At 37.4% G+C, this 20,075-nt stretch overlaps 1 protein-coding gene across 1 annotated transcript in view; it reads left to right on the top strand.

The window, feature by feature from the left end:
* Positions 1–20,075, top strand: part of LOC107715829 (potassium/sodium hyperpolarization-activated cyclic nucleotide-gated channel 3-like) — an 89,681-nt gene that overhangs the window by 57,511 nt on the left and 12,095 nt on the right. The window contains exons 5-6 of the mRNA XM_016522040.1: positions 19,230–19,376; positions 19,585–19,825. Of these exons, the coding sequence (XP_016377526.1) occupies positions 19,230–19,376; positions 19,585–19,825 (388 nt within the window). The remainder of the gene's footprint in view (positions 1–19,229; positions 19,377–19,584; positions 19,826–20,075) is intronic.

The following is a 20,075-nucleotide window of genomic DNA, read 5'->3' as shown; positions in this document are numbered from 1 at the left end:
CACCACTAAAGTGAAATTACTGAACGTAACATAGGAGCCTGATAAAAATGTTCATTTAAAAAGAAAAACGAATTATATTTATACTTACACAAAATATATGTATATAGATATGTTTTGCTTTTTAAAATCTCATTAAAGGCAGGGTATGTGATTTTTCAAAAACACTTTAGAAAACTGATTCGGGCCGAATAGCAAAACAAACTTGTAGCCAATCAGCAATAAGGGGCGTGTCTACTCGTGATGTGGAGGAGAGAGCTTTCAGTGCATGGGACGGACATTAGCCGAGCCGAGCGACAGAAAGATAGAGATGGCAGATAAAAAAACAAAAGAGGAAAACGTCTGCAGAACGATAAGGCAAGAAGTAGGACCCATGTAAATATCGGATCAGCTTTCCAGAGAACTCAAGGAGCGGAGGCCTGCAATCGGACGCCGAGGTTGCTTTGTTTCTTCTCAATAGGTGAGTAACACCGTGTCTACAACAGCTAAAGTCTGCCTACACTGGACGCGATCAAACGACCGTTGAAAACCATTTGAAATGTGTGTCAGCACGTCATAAATAGAACCCGGCAGCAGTTTTCTGTCGGGATTTGTTGCGCCGCGCCGCTCACGTCCGATGTAGACACGGTGTAATATTGGTTTTGCTTTGTTTCACAGAACTAATCGTTGCCTGGGTTGCGTACGTATATGTGGGGCGGAGCTATCAAAATAGGGGCAAGACCCTTTTGGGGTAGGGGCGTGTTTGTTTTGGTGATTTCAAATATCAACATTGGCTACCAGAAATCACTTACTCTGCCTTTAAGGTCTTTAATTAGTTTGTGATAAACATTTTTGTTCATACGTTATCATTTTGGTGTCAGTTTTGTGTCATCCAACTCCATGACGGACATTGATAAAAAATAATTTATTTATTGATATAACTAAAACATTTATGAACTTTAAATTTACAAATGTATAAACTCGCAAGAAAATAGTCAGTCTTTTTTCTCTCAGAATTGGACTTTATAACATGCATTTTTATGCAAGTTTATATCTTGCAATTGTGAGAAAATAAGTCAGAATTGTGAGGAAAAAAATCAGAAATACAAGATATAAACTCGCAAATTTAGAGAAATAAAAAAAATTCTGTTCTGAGAAAAAAAAATCAGAATTGTGAGAAAAATCTTTCTTAATTTCTTTGTCAGTTGCTGAAATGGGCTTCTATACCTTTCATATTAAAATCTCCAGATCTGACTAGAAACGTCTTGCGCAGGCGCTGTTCTGTGTAAAAATAAATAAATAAATAAAGTAGAAAGAGGCAAATACTTGCAGCTTGCACAGACGGTGGATGAAATTATCATGAGAATGGCCAGCTATAATCTGCCGTGAATGGTGGGTTGTATTGTACTGCGCTCATGTCTGTCAGCGCTGGCTAATATTAGCTTCATAAAGGAAGAGAGAGAGAGAAAGAGGCTGGAACTGAAGGAAAAGGATTATGTGCCGATCAGTTTCACAGGCTCAATTGAGCAAGAGCAACACTGAGAGAGAGTGAAAATTAAACAAATAGAAATATACCTAAATACACCTATCGCTCCAAACTTTCCAAACTTTTATTTCCAACAATCATTTAATCGCATGAGAATCTCTACAGCACCAAAATGCAAAGATTAAAGAAGGAGCCACATTTTTTTAATGGTTGAAGTGTGATTGGTGTGATATGAGATCTTTGGCCGTGTGATTCCCGTCTGCAGCTGTGCTGTTAATTAAAGACTTTTGAAAGCAACTGTGGGAATCATTTCACACCACACACACTTATTCCTCTTCCCATCGAGGGCTCATGGGACACATGCTGAACCAAAGTCTGCAAAACCCTCTCACTCGTGCTCGGCAGAGGATTATGGGAAGACGAGAGTTTCCTGGACAGTTATATGCGTGCTCTTTTTCTTATCTACCTGCTAACAGAGAGAATGACCGGCACATGTGAGCCGCGGCTCCATTCACATACTGTCTGTATTATATAGTGTGTGAGATTAGGATTATCTTCTCCCTAATCATATGTTGAAGCTAGTATGCCAAAGGTCAAGGCACAGTATGGTACATTTCTGGTGGATTTTAAAGACTGTATATGGTTTCTGCATGTTTAATATTTATGATGGTAAAATATGTTCTCTTAAATCTGAGATTCCCATGGTCATGTGACATGCAGGTAAACAAATAAAATATATATATTTTTATTATTATTTAATGTGTTTTTCACTTGTTGTTTTAAATTTGTCTTCCTTTTTTTTAGCATTGATTATTAGCTTTTCATCAACCCTTGAACCTCAGTTTGAAAAGCCCTGTCTGAAAGGAATAGTTCACCCAAAAAATAAAAAATTATGTTGTTGTTTACTTACATTAAGATACTTAAAATAAAAATAAATAAATAAAATATAAAATATATTTTTTTGGCCATACAGTGATAGTGGGGGTCTGATGTTGACAATAAAAAGTCACACCGGTTTGGACCGACATTTTCATTTTTGGGCGAACTTTACCTTTAAGAGCTATATTTTAAAAATTTTATTTTAAATTCCATAAATTTGTTTAATTTTTTACATTTCAAAAATTATTGCTTTGAATCAGTCTAACAAATTTATTTAGTGAATTAACATCCTACTCTGTTACTGATGGGATGTTTATATGTACATGTATATGTTTTGTTGTGGTTTTATATATATTATATATAATTGTACATTATATATACAATTGCTATATTATAGTATAAAAACAAGCATGTTTGAATCATAAACCTATTGTAAAATTATAAAAAATGATTGGTTTAAATCAGTCTAACAGGTGTATTTAATTAAGTAACATTCTTCTTTGTTACTGACAGTATGTTTGTATGAAAGTATGCATTAACAGATGCACATTAATAAAATACTTTTGTTGTAGTTGGTATTGAAATTTTTTTTAATTAAATTTTAAAGTAAAAAATAATAAGTTAAAAAATATATATAAAATATTGCAAAAAATCATGAGAACATTTTTCCAAAACACTATTGTTTTGTAGGGATGTAACAATTCACTCAACTCACGATGCAATATGATACTGATTTTTCTTACATTTAAACAAAATTAGATTTAAGACAAATTATAAATTAAAAGGTGTCATTTTATTATTATTCAGACAAAATGCTGCACATTTCTTTGTGAAATTGAAATATGTCAAATAACAAAACTAAATTGATATTTTAAAACAAATCCTAAATAAATAATACAAATAAAAAAAATCTCTTCATATAAACAAAGGTTTGCCTCTGCTTTTTCCATTTAAAATTAGAGGCAACCACTACATTTTAATCATGATACAAACAAAGATGCTGCATACATGCAGCATGAGCAGTTTTTTATTTAAATTAGCTAATTTTATCATTTTGAAATTTGAAGCAAAAACAGAATGGTCTGACTTTATATTTGTGAAACTATAGGCTACTACATAAAACATCTGAATGAAACAAAAACATCAGACGGGTTGTCTGACACTCTCTGACAGCAGGTGGCGCTTATGAAACAGCAGAGATACAGGGCCCTATTTTAACGATCTAAGTGCATGCTCTAAAGCCCAAGGCACAGGTGCACTTAGGGCGTGTCCGAATCCCCTTTTGCTAGATTAATGACGGGAAAAACGGTCGGCGCACCCGGCGCATGGTCTAAAAGGGTTGTACCTATTCTCTTAATGAGTAATGGGTGTGTTTTGGGCATACCGTGCAATAAACCAATCAAAGTCTCATCTCCCATTCCCTTTAAGAGCCAGCTGCGCTCGCGCCATGGCTGATTCGCTATTTACACAGCGTCCCTGTGTGTGTAATAAGCACAGTGTACCCGCGTTGTGGACCTGCCTATAGGTGCATATTACTAAAGCGCTCTTTAAATAACAAAAAAAATACTGTGCCATTGACTTTAGACCAGGTTTTAGTTGGTCAATGGCGCAGTCTATTTCAGTTGCCTCAAAATAGCAACGTGCCAACAATGCGCCTGAACATGCTTTGTTTTCAGACCAGCACACCCATGGGCACACAAATGGGCGCAAATGCATTTTCTATTTAAACAACGTGGCGCAGGACATGAAAATGATAACTGCGTCGGGCTGAAACTAGCAAAAAACACCCTGGTGCCACATCACGCCAGGTGTATGATAGGGCCCACAGTGTTTTCTTGGTTACTGCTGGAAACAAAGCAGCGCTGTGCTTATAAACACTACTTTAATATGCATTATACAGACACAAGATGAAAAGAAAATACCATCTAAACTTTTCAGTCAGTCAGTAAGACAGTCAGTTCCCCCTTAAAGATACAGTCATATAAACTATCGTGATTCGTTTAACATCTCAACCGACTTGAATTGTCACGTATTTTTATCCATTTTTAGGGTGCATCGTTACATCCCTATTGTTTTGTTTAATTTTACTGAACTAATAAGTGTGCATCACCAAAAAATGATGTCCAGTACTATTAGATGTAGACGTCTGTGAGTTGATGCGGCCATGAACCATCACATGGAGTCACAGCGGAGCTAAAACACCTGATTAGATGGAACAGCATCACTGCTGGCATGAATCTGAGTGAAGCTCTACTGTATTCACACCCTCACACACCTCTCACGCCTCTCACATTCACGTCTGAACTCAGAGACTCACTCACACACGTCTCTGCTGTCTTAATATGAACGTGTGAGGCCGGGAAACCACAGTCTGATTTCCCTGGTGAAATTATTGCGCCGTATGTTTCCGTCCTTAGGTGCCGAGAAGAGAATTACACGCTCTAAACGCATCACGTAAGGAAGTGTTTGGATATGTGGAGTAATCCTGTTCACCAGGGCGGCGTAAGAGCATTATAGTGCAATCATGACATGTTTGATAATTGCTTAAGTTAATGAGAATTAATTCTATCATGTCTAATCTAGTTGAGTCACACATGCAGGATTAGCAAACATTTCATACATTATCAACTCAAATGAAAGTGAAGTGACATGTGGCCAAGTATGGTGGCCCATACTCCAATTTGTGCTCTGCATTTAACCCATCCAAGCGCGCACACACACACACAGTAGTGAACACACACCCGGCTCAAGGGTCTCACCTCAGTTGTGGTATTGTGGGTGGAAGAGAGCACTGCACATTCACTCCCCCCACCTACAATCCCTGCCGGACCTGAGACTCGAACCCACAACCTTCGGGTTACAAGTCCGACTCTCTATCCATTAGGCCACGACTTCTAATCTAATCAAATCAAATCAAAGACTTCTCACCTTCAGATGGCGTGGGAGACAAAGAAACGATATAGAGAGCCGTGTTGAAGAAAATACTTCAAAATAGTCCTCAAACACTGTTTTAAAGTCAAGTTACCCGTTTGAAAAAATAGTCAGCAGTATTTAAAGGTACTTACTTTTCAAGATGTTTAAATAGGCAAAAAAATTTACTTCATTTTATATGAGATTATAATGTCAGTTTAAAAATGAGGGTGACAGTATTAAACTATAACTAAATTAGAAAGTTATCTATAACTAAATTAAAAAGTTATTAAAATGCAACCTTTTGGCCAAATGAATATGTTTTATGAAGTATATGCGATGTGTTAGAAAACGTCTCGGGTTACGCATGTAACCATGGTTCCCCGAGAGGGAACAAGATGCTGGGGAATGCATATTGGGGAATGCAGCCTCCATGACCGGTGTCTAAAGCACCTGTGAAACAGCGCCAATCTATTGGTCCACCTGACCCATGACGTCATTGGTGGGGTGCCCGGAAGTATAAAAGGGCACCTGCTGAATACGCCATCCACTTAGCTGTCTGAAGGAGACGTAAACAGGCAGGCCGAGGGCATGACAATGGGGCGCAGCGTCTCGTTCCCTCTCGGGGAACCGTGCTTACATGCGTAACCCGAGACATTCCCCTTCTAGGGAACTCCACGCTGCGCCCCCTAGGGGGCACATTGGGGAACGAAATCCAACCACGCCGTGCCGAGGCGCATGCCTGTCCACCTGGTGGGGGAGCACCAAGGAAGCGACAGACGTACACCAAGCCTTTCCTCAGAAAGGGGCCATGCCACTGCGCCATGGGCCGCTTACACAACTTGGCAGAAATGGGGAACCCGATTAGATCAAAGGGAACATCCCACCCAAGTTAAGAGGGCCACAGTGGGGAACGAAATCCACCCACGCCGTGCCGAGGCGCATGCCTGTCCACCTGGTGGGGGAGCACCAAGGAAGCGACAGACGTACACCAAGCCTTTCCTCAGAAAGAGGCCATGCCACTGCGCCATGGGCCGCTTACACAACTTGGCAGAAATGGGGAACCCGATTAGATCAAAGGGAACATCCCACCCAAGTTAAGAGCACAACTATCCTCAGATAGCTATGCTATGTGTGCCACAAGACCACACAAGACCACTGAAGAGACTAAACTAGAAAGCCTCTAGAGGAGCTCAAAGATAGCTACTTAAATCCGATAAGGAGAAATAGCTGTTGAGCTAGAACACAGCTATCCTCAGATAGCTATGTCCTAAAGGTCTTATGAAGGCTTGTAGACCAGAATAACCATACACAGCTAGCCTAGATAGCCAAGCAAAACCTTCCTGCAAAGCTGCCCAGACCACAGAGAGTGGGCTATCTACTTACCACCCTAGCAGGGGAGATAGCACTGTCTAGGCAAGGGCTCAAGAGACCGCTACTTAAAACCCTAGGCAGGGGAGCAATCACTGAGCTATCACATAGCTATCCTCAGATAGCTACGCTCTAGGAAAGGGGATCACTCCAGGAGAGGGCTCACCGCAACTGCCAGTAAGGCACAGCTAGATCCGGGCCATCAGTAAATGATTCGCTAAGAGCGAACACATAATCATCATCAGTCCGAGATCAAAGCCTGATGTAAGCCATGGCCAAAAACACTAGAGGGCTGGACAAAGCTATCCTCGAATAGCAGTTCCCTCAGATAAGGCTGAAGACAGGACAAAGACTTCAGCGCTTACTTGAGAGAGCTTGTGCCAAGGGGAACCCAAGCCAGGCTAGAACATAGCTGCCCTCAGACTGCCATATTCCATATTAAAGTAAGCTTGAGCTGGAGCATAAACCATCCGCAGATAGCTATACTCTGAGCAGGGACTGCTCACTTAAAACCCTGAAGAGGGGGAGCAGTGTACTCAGCCCAAACTCACTAGGCGGGATTCAGAGAGACCGCCCACTTAAAAATACCCAGAAGCCTGAAACGATTCCGTGCTCACACTTCATCATCATAACATCCCAATAGTATTTGCAGCGTCTGACAAACCGTTTAGAGAGGATGTGCGGATCCAGCAGATCAAAGCGTTCACCGCGAGCTGGGATAAACTGCCGCGTCAATGGCGAACCGGGCCGCGAAACACAAACGCGAGCAGAGCCTAGACATAGTGACTCATCACAATGAGCGCGTAACTCTGAACGCGCATGCTCTTCGCCGAGACAAACGCGTAAGCAGAATATGCCCTCAAGTGTTATAATCCAAACACGGAGGCACACATTCCATCAGGTGCTGCTCGACTCAGGCACTATACATGGGACCGATAACCCAAAAGAGCATCTTAAGAGTCCCACGATCCGAGGCTTTGCCGTGCCTCAGCAGCAGCAGGACCCGAACCATGAGACACAAGCGCATGTCATTCATCACTCGAGAAGAGGGACAAACGTGAACGGAGCTTCTCATTGGAGACACTCACAATGAGTGCGTTCAGAGCCCTCGAGCACCGAACGCGCAAGCTCCAGACCAAGACACATGACGCATAGAACGTGTGTGTCCTTAAGCCACGAATCCCGCGATACGAGTCCTCGCCATGCTTCAGTAACAGCGGGACCCAAACCGCGAGAAGCAAGCTCTCGTCACTCATCACTCGAGAAGAGGGACAAACGCGAATAAAGCTTCTCATTGGAGACACTCACAATGAGTCGCGCTCAGAGCCCTCAAGCACCGAACGCGCAAGCTCCCGACCAAGACACATGACGCATAGATCGTTTGTGTCCTCAAGTGTCAGAAACCTATCACACGCACTTCAAACAGACGGCTCCTGAAGACAGCAAAGAGGATGACATATTCAGCAGGTGCCCTTTTATACTTCTGGGCAACCCGCCTATGACGTCATGGGCCAGGTGGACCAATAGATTGGCGTTGTTTCACATGTGCTTCAGACACCGGTCATGCAGGCTGCATTCCCCAATGTACCCCCTAGGGGGCGCAGTGTGGAGTTCCCTAGAAGGGGAACTTACCACTTTTATTATAGAGTGTTGTGGGTGGTTGCCAAGGCATTGCTACGGTTTTCTGACTGGTTGTTAGTACATTGCTATGCTGTTGCTAGGGTGTTCTGAGTGGTTGTTTGTTAGTATGTTGCTATGGTGTTGCTAGGGTGTTCTAAACGTTTGCTAGTATGTTGCTATGTTCTAGTGTTCTTAATGTTTGTTTGTTAGTATGTTGCTATGGTGTTGCTAGGGTGTTCTGAGTAGTAGTTTGTTAGTATGTTGCAATGGCATCGCTGGGGTGTTCTAAATGTTTGTTAGTATGTTGCTGTGGTGTTGCTGGGGTGTTCTAAATTATGTTGCTATGGTGTCGCTGGGGTGTTCTAAATGTTTGTTAGTATGTTGTTATGTTCAGGTGTTCTAAATGATTGATTGTTAATATGTTGCTATGCTGGTGCTAGGGTGTTCTGAGTGGTTTTTTGTTAGTATGTTATGATGGTGTCGCTGGGGTGTTTTAAATGTTTGTTAATATGTTGCTATGGCATCACTGGGGAGTTTTAAATGTTAGTATGTTGCTATGGTGTCGTTGGGGTGTTCTAAATGTTAGTATGTTGCTATGGTGTTCTAAATGTGTTTAAAATGTTTGTTAGTATGTTGCTATGGCGTCGCTGGGGTGTTCTAAATGTTAGTATGTTGCTATGGTGTCGCTGGGGTGTTCTAAATGTTTGTTAGTATGTTGCTATGGCGTCGCTGGGGTGTTCAAAATGTTAGTATGTTGCTATGGTGTCGCTGGGGTGTTCTAAATGTTTGTTAGTATGTTGCTGTGGCGTCGCTGGGGTGTTCTAAATGTTAGTATGTTGCTATGGTGTCATTCGGGTGTTCTACATGTTTGTTAGTATGTTGCTATGGCATCGCTGGGGTGTTCTAGATGTTTGTTAGTATCAAAGCCACTAGAAGGCAAGCCTGCAACCTTTAGCCAAAAAAGCGTAATGGCTAATGCTAATGCTTCCGGTCTGGCAGTACGTGGGAAAGGAGACCAGAGGCCGTTTTTCTGAATGGATGTCAATGGAGGAGAGGCTTCACTACGCTGAATAAAGAGCTTTTTTGAGGAAACAGCTAATCATTTAATGAATCGACAGCCTATCTGCTAATCTTCAACATGTTTTACACTAAACATAGGCCCCTTTGTAGAATTTTGGCCTAAAACTGCCAGAGTGAAGCACACAAACACACAGCCTCCTTCTGATCTTAAAAAGTCTGATAAAAATACAAACTATTATTCAGTTATTCAATACTGTTTTTACCTTAAGCAACATGAAGCGTTATTTGTGTTGAGCGTTTTAATGTCCCTGCTAATTCATAAGCCGAGTGGGAGTCATACTCGCAAAGGTGATGTTAATTATTAAACCAAACAGAATCAAACCTTTCAAAAACACGCAGCAATATGATTCTTTTATTGAGTGACAGGCAGTGGGTTTAATCGGTGACATTATTAATAGATTTACTATCCAGCGTCTTCTTGTCATCTCCACGACCTGCTTCCATTGGGGTCTTTTGACATAGAAAAGGCGAAAGAATACACTGCATTGTCCAGTTTTCTCTCAGAACGATGTTCGGAGTTACTTTTGCAATTCTCGATGCAGCTTGAATGACAAACAATGGTGACATTTTCCACAATCACGACAGAAAATCAAAATACTGCCCTGAACTCAATAGCGGAGAGGCAGCGCGATCCTCTCAGTATGGCCAAAGCCACTAGAAGGCAAGCCTGCAACCATTAGCCGAAAAAGCATAACGGCTAAAGCTAACGCTTCCGGTCTGGCAGTATGTGGGAAAGGAGACCAGAGGCCGTTTTTCTGAATGGATGTCAATGGAGGAGAGGCTTCACTACGCTGAATAAAGAGCTTTTTTGAGGAAACAGCTAATCATTTAATGAATCGACAGCCTATCTGCTAATCTTCAACATGTTTTACACTAAACAGTACATTTGGATTGAACTATTTTTAGAGTTTACACCGAAAAAAAATGCCGTTTTATAAAAGAAGTATTTTTGCAACAGGTGGGATTCAGCTTACCGCACTTCTCATTCATTCCTATGGTATCCATAAATGGCGATTGAGTGTCGCACAACTCTGACTGAAATTCAATGATATCAAGGCTGTAATGTGATTGGTTATTAAGGCACACGTGATCCAAGTTAGCCGTTACACTTTCTCCAATAGTAAGTAATACAGACCCTCTCATCTCCCTATAGAAAGACAATCTCTGTTAGTATGTTGCTATGGTGTTGCTGGGGTGTTTTAAATGTTTGTAAGCATGTTGCTGTGGTGTTGCTAGGGTGTTCTAAATGTTTGTTAGTATGTTGTTATGTTCTAGTGTTCTGAACGATTGTTTGTTAGTATGTTGCTATGGCATTGCTAGGTGTTTTGAGTAGTTGTTAGTACGTTGCTATGTGGTTGGCAGGGTGTTCTAGGTGGTTGCTATGATATTTTGGAGCCATTTCCATCAACTGTGTATAACTTAGCCTAGTTGCAACATAAAGTGCTATTAAATTATAACCTGCACGCTACTAAATATCTGTGTGTCGCAGCATTAAACTGTGCTGAAATGAGACTGCAAACTCAATATTCACTGAAGTAGGAGTAATGGTTGGAATTAAACAGCAGATGGAATGATTTACATCAGTAAGCTCTTGTTTGACATTTATACTCATTTACATTAGTAGTTTACTAGTTATTTGTCCTTTAGTGTGTATTTTATGTTACAATTTAAGAACTTAAAAATTGCTGATTTATGTAGCATTTTTGTAATGTAATACTTATTTTTTCCGTTGCATGATTATATTATTAGCATGAAATCTTTTTGTGTGGTGCGTGTTCTGCTTGCAGTTATGCTTAAGTTGAAGTGAATTTTGTGCATGAAACACCACTTTCAGAGCCGCCTCTGTTCTGCCGCCCATTGAAATGTTCTCCTGTGTGTTTTGAGATGAAGAATCTCATCTTCATCTACATGCTAATGTAGATCCCAGATTTTCAATCTTTTGCACTTTCTTTTGAACAGTTTAACAGAAATCCCCAATGAAAGAGCTCCTCTGGTGCGTGTGCATTCATAAGCAGCGTGTTATGACATGTCGGCCCCAAACGGCGTGAACATCCCTGCCCATCATTCACTCCCAATCTTTAATTAACACTGGGCAATTATGTGCATTTCCTTGGGGGCTGATAAATGGAAACTTTAAAGCTAATTATATTCTGCAGACCTGATATTCTGACGCCCATGTCAAGTCAAACTCGACAAAGTCTTTCTCTCAGCACTAGAAAAGCCCCTTCACAACTTCCTGTAACAGCAGGAAGCAGAGATGCTGGTCCTCAAACCTGCGTCAGTGTGACCATCCCTGGCTGCTTTCAGAGTTTATTTTATCCCCAGTCAACCCGATGGCACTAATCTCATTTATTCTTCTGCCGAACTCGACTTTCCTCCTCTGAAATCACTCCCTCCGCTCTCCGAAGACCCCTTCTGCTGCTTCTGCTGCTGCTTTACCACACTCATATGCTTTCATGTTAAGCCATGCGTGGGCTCTTTTGGAAGAACTTCATGAGGATCTTTGCCTCTTGCAGATGCGGTAATGATATCATTAGGAATAGATCTGTGACAGATGCGGCTCTTTTTCAAAGGTGTTTTTTGGGGTTATTATCAGTAGCTAAAATGAAACTACAACTAAAATGAAAACTAAACTGAAATAAATTATATATATATATATATATATATATATTAAAATAATATATATATATATATATATATATATATATATGTATTAAACTACATGCTAATGTAGATCCCAGATTTTCAATCTTTTGCACTTTCTTTTGAACAGTTTAACAGAAATCCCCAATGAAAGAGCTCCTCTGGTGCGTGTGCATTCATAAGCAGCGTGTTATGACATGTCGGCCCCAAACGGCGTGAACATCCCTGCCCATCATTCACTCCCAATCTTTAATTAACACTGGGCAATTATGTGCATTTCCTTGGGGGCTGATAAATGGAAACTTTAAAGCTAATTATATTCTGCAGACCTGATATTCTGACGCCCATGTCAAGTCAAACTCGACAAAGTCTTTCTCTCAGCACTAGAAAAGCCCCTTCACAACTTCCTGTAACAGCAGGAAGCAGAGATGCTGGTCCTCAAACCTGCGTCAGTGTGACCATCCCTGGCTGCTTTCAGAGTTTATTTTATCCCCAGTCAACCCGATGGCACTAATCTCATTTATTCTTCTGCCGAACTCGACTTTCCTCCTCTGAAATCACTCCCTCCGCTCTCCGAAGACCCCTTCTGCTGCTTCTGCTGCTGCTTTACCACACTCATATGCTTTCATGTTAAGCCATGCGTGGGCTCTTTTGGAAGAACTTCATGAGGATCTTTGCCTCTTGCAGATGCGGTAATGATATCATTAGGAATAGATCTGTGACAGATGCGGCTCTTTTTCAAAGGTGTTTTTTGGGGTTATTATCAGTAGCTAAAATGAAACTACAACTAAAATGAAAACTAAACTGAAATAAATTATATATATATATATATATATATATATTAAAATAATATATATACAGATATCATACAGATAAATAATATATATAATTAAAATAAAAAAATCTAAATGTCAAAATAAATCTAAATAATAAAATATGAAAAATATAAAAACTAAGTATAAATAATACAATATAAAATATTTTAAAAATGTATACAAATTAATTATAAATAATAAAATAAAAATATATTAAATAAATAAAAATATAAAAAAATACTAACATTTATAAAAAACTGTATATACATATTTAAGGCAAGAAACTACAGGCAAAAACGTTATGTTTTGATGCACTGGTCAATTTTGGGGGCGATTTGGCTTTGGCTCATAATGTGTTGTTACAGAATGGTTGAAAGAAAACATCCAAAATGTTTATTTATTTATTACACTTTATTACATTTATACCAAACTTTAGTTTTATTTCTGTCATTTAATTTTATACAGTATTTTATTCATAAAAAGAGAGGGAAAAGATATTTTCTTCTGTCTGTTGACAGCATTTTCTGATTTATGGACTGATAAAAAGAGAAATCCAAAACCTCTCAATAAAAACCTTTCAATCTAATATGTTCAATCAAAATGAGAATTTTCAACCTAGTTTTGTCCAGTGTTCAGATTTCTGTTCTGGACCTAACAAAATTACAAAAACATTTGACTGAAATTCAAATAAAAATGGAAAATATCATAAAATTAATAAGTAAACTCTAACAATATCTCTATGATACTAAAATAAGACTGGTGTTTTATCATTAGAAATTATGTGAGGTTGGTTAATTGTCATTTAGCAGCAGAAGTTTATAGTTTGTGGGTCACTGCGATCTAAATTAAGCCCAGCAACCTTTATGAGACCTTTGTGAGTCCTGCGTCCAGCCCAGGGCTTTATTCTGCATTTTAAATGGCTCATAATAATGAAAAGCACGATTTGCTTTATTTAATTAAGAGCTTGATGTACTATGTTCCCAGACCATTTATTGAAATTAAGTTGCAGAAACAACTCATTCAGGACAAAAATTGCTACATGAAAAGCTCCAGTGAGGTAGATGCTACTTCTTATCCTCTTACTTCAAGAAAGCACAGCAGGCGAAGCGTTCAGCGGCAGCTTACCTGGAACAGACGAGTCTTTTGAAGAGAGACGCAGATCTTGCGCTGCGCTTTCATGTGCGATGGACTCTATAGAGTCGGCCTGTCATGCAAATTCATAAATTCCCCTTCATCCCGCTCACACGGTAACCTGTTGTAACCATGGATACCGCTGCAGGATGCTGGGATGGCCTGTTTATGAACGCAGCATCAAAACAGAAGTTTTTTTTTTATTTGTATCAGGGGATAAATTAATAATTCACCTTATTTGTTTTTTTTTGTTTTTTTCAGCACATGTTTCTGGACTTTATGTGAATGATACATCAGTGCATGCAATACTTTTTATTTAGTTTCATATTTTGATATGATTATTATTATTATTATTATTACTACTACTATACTACTACTACTACTACATTTAACTTAAATACTAAATTTTTTAAATTTTACGCTGAATTTTTTGTTGTATATTATTATTATTATTATTATTATTATTATTGCTGGTTATTACTATTTTTCTTAAATACCTTATTTTTTATTTTACAGTGAAATATTAAAATTCAATAGTAATGACAAACAAAATAAGAAATATTATAATATTGTTGTTGTTGTAAATGTTATACAGATTTATTATCACATAATGTTTGTCTAAATTGTGCAACCCTTCAAAATAATAATAATAATAATAATTGTTTTGTTATTATTATTCATTTCAAATATTCTATAAAAAATTATGTTAATTAATATTATTATTATCTTATTATTATTAATAATAATAATAATAATTACTATTGTTATTATTATTATTCCATTTAAATAAAAATTCTCAGCCTTAAATTTGTGTCTGTGGTTGAAAACATGTTCTATCATGGGGATAAAACCAGAATTGACCTTATTTATTTTCTCAGCATGTTTCTGGATGTATTACGAATGATTCATCGGTGCATGCAGGGCATTTCAAAGAAAAACAAATCTTTTGAAAGATTTAAAGAAGTTTGATGTGACATCTCAGTTTTCTGTGTAACTGTGCAAGATTTATTGCATTGCATTTAAATATCTTGACCTCATAACTAGTTTGCTAAAATTAGCAGCACACGTTCTGTGAAGACACATCGTGGTCTGCAGCTCTTCAGTACGAGTGCAAACGTTCAAGGCCGCGATTAGCCCAGGATTTGGCTGAAATGGCTCGCATGGAGAGGGAAAGGGAGCGGCAGAAGGCAAAATAAATGTTTAGAAATTATAATTAAGCGGCTGACATCTCTTTTGGGACATAAATTATTCATGTTTATTTGGAAAGAGAATTTGCATGTGGTGTTGGGGAGAACGGATGCGCCGCGCGCGTGTGTGTGTGTGTGTCTCACAGGAGTGAAGTGATTTGTGAACTGACAGATGATGTTCTGATGAACTTTTACCTGAGTGCTGCTCATGATCGCAGTAAATCATTCAGGCCTGTGTGCGTAAAACCAAGCTATTTGATGTGTTATAATGTGTGTATGGAGGTTTTTATATAATCTGCATCACTTCCTGGAACTAAAAATTCACTTCCTGTGCTCTTTCAGAAGATGACGGGCAGTGAAATCAGTCTGGCGTATCTGAACCGGATCAGCAGATGTTCTGTCTGCTGCTGTCAGAACAAACACAGAAATAGATTTGGTGTCACACAGAGTGAAGCACTGTGTTGGTTTAACGTTTGGAAATGAAGAAATTAAAACCATAATATCAATGTTAGAATAAATGTTAGCCATTAATGTTAGTATTGTCATTTTAAAATTGTGATGTAAAATAAAATTATTATTATTTATTATTATTATTATTATTATTATTATTATTGTCATACTGATACATAATCACAATTTTTGGCCAACCTGCAAAATGATGATGATTATTATTATTACTATTTGTCCTTACTTTCCTTATTTTTTTCATTGAAATATTACAATAGTAATATTTATTATTATTATTATTGTTATTAATAATCATAATGATTGATACATAATCACAATTTTTGGCCAACCCTGTAAAATGATGATTATTATTATTGCCATTTTTCCTTACTTTCTTCATTTTTCCCCCATTGAAATATTACAATAGTAATATTTATTATTATTATTATTATTATTAAAGTCATACAGATAAATAATCACAATTTTAAAAAAAAATTTATATTGTTATATATTTTTATTTAATAATAATAATAATCACAATAAAATAATAATACATGATAATAATACACAAAACAATTTTTTAAATTGTGCAGCCCTACGAACAAGAACAGCAAACCTGGAGCTTTTTTAAATGGCATTTTAAATAGCAATTTTTAACAGAAGAAAGTAGATTTATCTCCTCAAATGGTGCAGCCCTAATGTTGTGTGTGTCTGTGGCAGAAAACATGTTCTCCGTGTCATATTGTGACACATACAGAGCTCCTCTGAAGCCACAGACGGTCAGTCAGCTTCTCTGTGTGTGTGTGTGTGTGTGTGTGTGTGTGTGTGTGTGTGCTCTGAATACTATCGGTGGACAGAGCCTGATTAAAAATCAACACACACTTGCAGAGGTCAGCGTGTGTGTGTGGTTTGTAGGTGAGCCGTCACGGTCGATGGAACAGCTTCATTGGGATGCGCACCTGAAACATGGGCAGGTCGGTGTGTTTTTCATTCAGGAGGAGAGCGAGAGCTCTTCAGTGAGTATGAATCAGTGAGCTTCTACTGCAGCATGGAAGCAGTGAGTTTATTCATCTTCATGTTGTTCCAACCCATACAAATTGCACATTAATGCATTTCACAAATAACGAACATTAGGATTTATAAGTTCTACCTGATAAAATATTTTAGAGCTGGCATAACTCAAAAAATTTAGAAACCTTTAAACAATTTCCATAGCATTTTAAGATCTTATTAATTCACATGCCTTTTCCAGATCTAGAAATCATACTTCCTCATACCAGAGTTATTTTAGTATCAATTAGGTATTAGTTTTTATTTATTATTTTATTTATTATAGTTTTATTTTTATGCTTTCTGTTTTAATTTGACATTTTGTTAGTTTTAGCCATTTTTAGTATTTTTTTGGTAAAGTTTTGTGTGTTTTTGTCTTTGGCAATATTATTATGTTTTAATATGTCAATATAGTTTTTGTTGTTTTTTTTCTGTTTTATTTTCAGTTATTTCAGTACATCTGAAAAATACTTGTGTATTTCAGTACACAAGTTAAATGATTCCTTGGAAGCTAGCTGAATTAAAACAAACGTTTTTATATTTTATTTTATTTCAGTTAACATTTATTTTGTTTCAAGTAACAAAAGATATATTTTATGGTTGTAGTTTTAGTTAATAACCCTGCCTCATACTGCATATCCAGGTTTTCTAAGACCATATGAATCCTGGTTCTTCAAAAACAAAAACAGTGGTTGAGGAGGTCAAGTACAATAAGAAATATCTTGGATTGTGATCTAATTTTAATACTTGTTTTGTCTTGTTTTAAATCGTTTCAAGTTTAAATTATGTTAATTCATTTTTATATGTTTTTAGTGACACAGTCAGCCAATCAGAAAAGATTACGTGTCATATACAGTTATGAGGAGCAGCATTTTGAGCCAATGAAATTTAACCATGGGCGGAGCTACTCAGCATGATGCTGCAGAAATAGAGACCACTTGATTGTTTGTTGAGAGAGAAACTCAGATTTGTATGGCAGAGGAGCTTGTATCACTTGTTGCTATATCGCTTTAAGTCTGTTTTCATAATCAGCTTTATATAAACACAACAGACGCCTGTTTTGCCCTACGACAGCAAAACACAATAGCTATGCTGGCTGTGTGTATGTGTGTGTGTGTGTGTTCTCTCAGGCAGCACCACAGGCAGTTCATCATGGAGCTGATGTTCACAGTCTCATTAGACTCATCTCTCTATGGATGGAAACAGCCCTCTGTCTCTGTCTCTGTGTCTTTATAGTGTTGTTCAGAGGATATTAGCATCTGCTGCTTTTTATGGCAACAACTGACAGAGTGTAAAAACTGACAAAGTTTGAAAACTCACCTTCATACAGTATCAGCACAGTCACAACGTATTCATTACATCACAAATAAAACACAACAAATGAGAACCGAATCAAAATGCGACGTATCTGTCTGTCCATGTGCATAAACTCACAGGTCCTCGTGTGATTTCTGTGTTGGATTATAGCTGTGCATATTCATCTGATGCATAATAATATTAATGTATTATAATAATAATGTTAACACAAGAGAAATCATACAAATTGAATGTTATCTTTTAGCCCTGAATAAACTATTTCACATAACATGTGTTTACATATAGTTCACAAGTCAAAATATTATCTGGATTTTTAGATATGATATGACATGATATGATATGATATGATATGATATGATATGATAATGTAATATAATTTTCAAACTGACAAATAAAGTCATATTTAGTATTTTTTTTAATAGTTTAATGCATGTACTTTACTTGTTCAGCTGTTTGATTATGCACTGTTATATATATATATATATATATATATATACTATAGCGAATAGTATATATATAGTGAATAGTACTATAGCTAGTATATATATATAAAGCTTATTTATGGATTTTTAGATGATATGATATGATATGATATGATATGATATGATATGATATGATAATGTAATATAATAATGTAATATAATTTTCAAACTGACAAATAAAGTCATATTTAGTATTTTTTTTTAATATTTTAATGCATGTACTTTACTTGTTCAGCTGTTTGATTATGCACTGTTATATATATATATATATATATATATATATATACTATAGCGAATAGTATATATATAGTGAATAGTACTATAGCTAGTATATATATATAAAGCTTATTTATTTTTTTAGAATAATCTAATATAATACAATAGTCATATTTAGTAGTTTTTAAATGTTTTTATGCTTTAATGCATGTTTTTAAAAGTAGTTAAATCAAATGTAATAAAATAATACATTTAAGAAATAAATTAATGAATCATAGTAAATCATTCAAAATTCAATGAAAGAAGATATATAAAATATATAATATAAAAAGCATTCTTAAATTATTTTTAAATTTAAATGTTAATATCATATAATATCATATATCATATAATATCATATAATGGTATTATATAAATGCATAAATTAATTAACCTAATACAAGTCAATTAGTCTAGAAAAATTAAACATGCCTTAAAAACAATGTGATACTAACAGTGTTGCTTAAAGTTACATCAGCAAGTAATATCATCTTGTTTTACATGTTTCTGTTTAACATGTTAAAAACTGACTTCCCCCTCTAAAATTTACAATAATAACTGTCTGTCTGTGTGTCTGCAGTACAAGCAGGTGGAGCAGTACATGTCCTTCCATAAGCTGCCAGCAGACATGAGACAGCGGATCCATGATTACTATGAACACAGATACCAGGGGAAGATGTTTGATGAAGAGAGCATTCTGGGAGAACTGAATGAGCCACTAAGAGAGGTGAGGACACACAGATGCATGCTGGGGAATGCATGTTATTTGTGCAGAATGTGCATTTTCTGTATGCACTGAATACCCAGATGCATGAATGCTGCATCCCACAATGCAATGAGCTCACCTTGACCTTTCTTTTCCAATGTGGCGAATGAACAGTAAGTCATTTTTAATTGATCAGTCTGTCTAAAATGTTTTGCTTTTCACTTCACAGGAGATCATAAACTTCAACTGTCGGAAGCTGGTGGCTTCTATGCCGCTGTTCGCCAACGCAGATCCGAATTTTGTGACGTCAATGCTCACCAAACTTCGCTTCGAGGTCTTCCAACCTGGAGACTACATCATACGAGAAGGAACCATCGGAAAGAAGATGTACTTCATCCAGCACGGCGTGGTGAGCGTCCTCACCAAAGGAAGCAAGGAGACCAAGCTGTCGGACGGGTCCTACTTTGGAGGTACAGATGAATCGCAAACATGGAATACAAAAGTGGATCATGCACTCACACACACACACACACACACACACACAGAGTGCAGCTCAGCCATTTCTCCAGCTTTAATATTCATAATGATGGATTAGCCAAAACAAAAGCTTTTTGCCTCTAAGCTTTTGGGACAGTCACAGAATCGTGGGATCACAGCCGATAAGTGCCCTATTTCTGGGACATTAACACAGATGCATAGCAGGTAATGTTTGTGTCATTT

This window comes from Sinocyclocheilus rhinocerous, unplaced genomic scaffold (assembly GCF_001515625.1).
Source record: "Sinocyclocheilus rhinocerous isolate Xijiao unplaced genomic scaffold, SAMN03320098_v1.1 scaffold540, whole genome shotgun sequence".
Lineage (NCBI taxonomy): Eukaryota > Metazoa > Chordata > Actinopteri > Cypriniformes > Cyprinidae > Sinocyclocheilus > Sinocyclocheilus rhinocerous.
The sequence above is the reverse complement of the archived record's forward strand: the minus strand, read 5'-3'. Positions and strand labels throughout refer to the sequence as shown.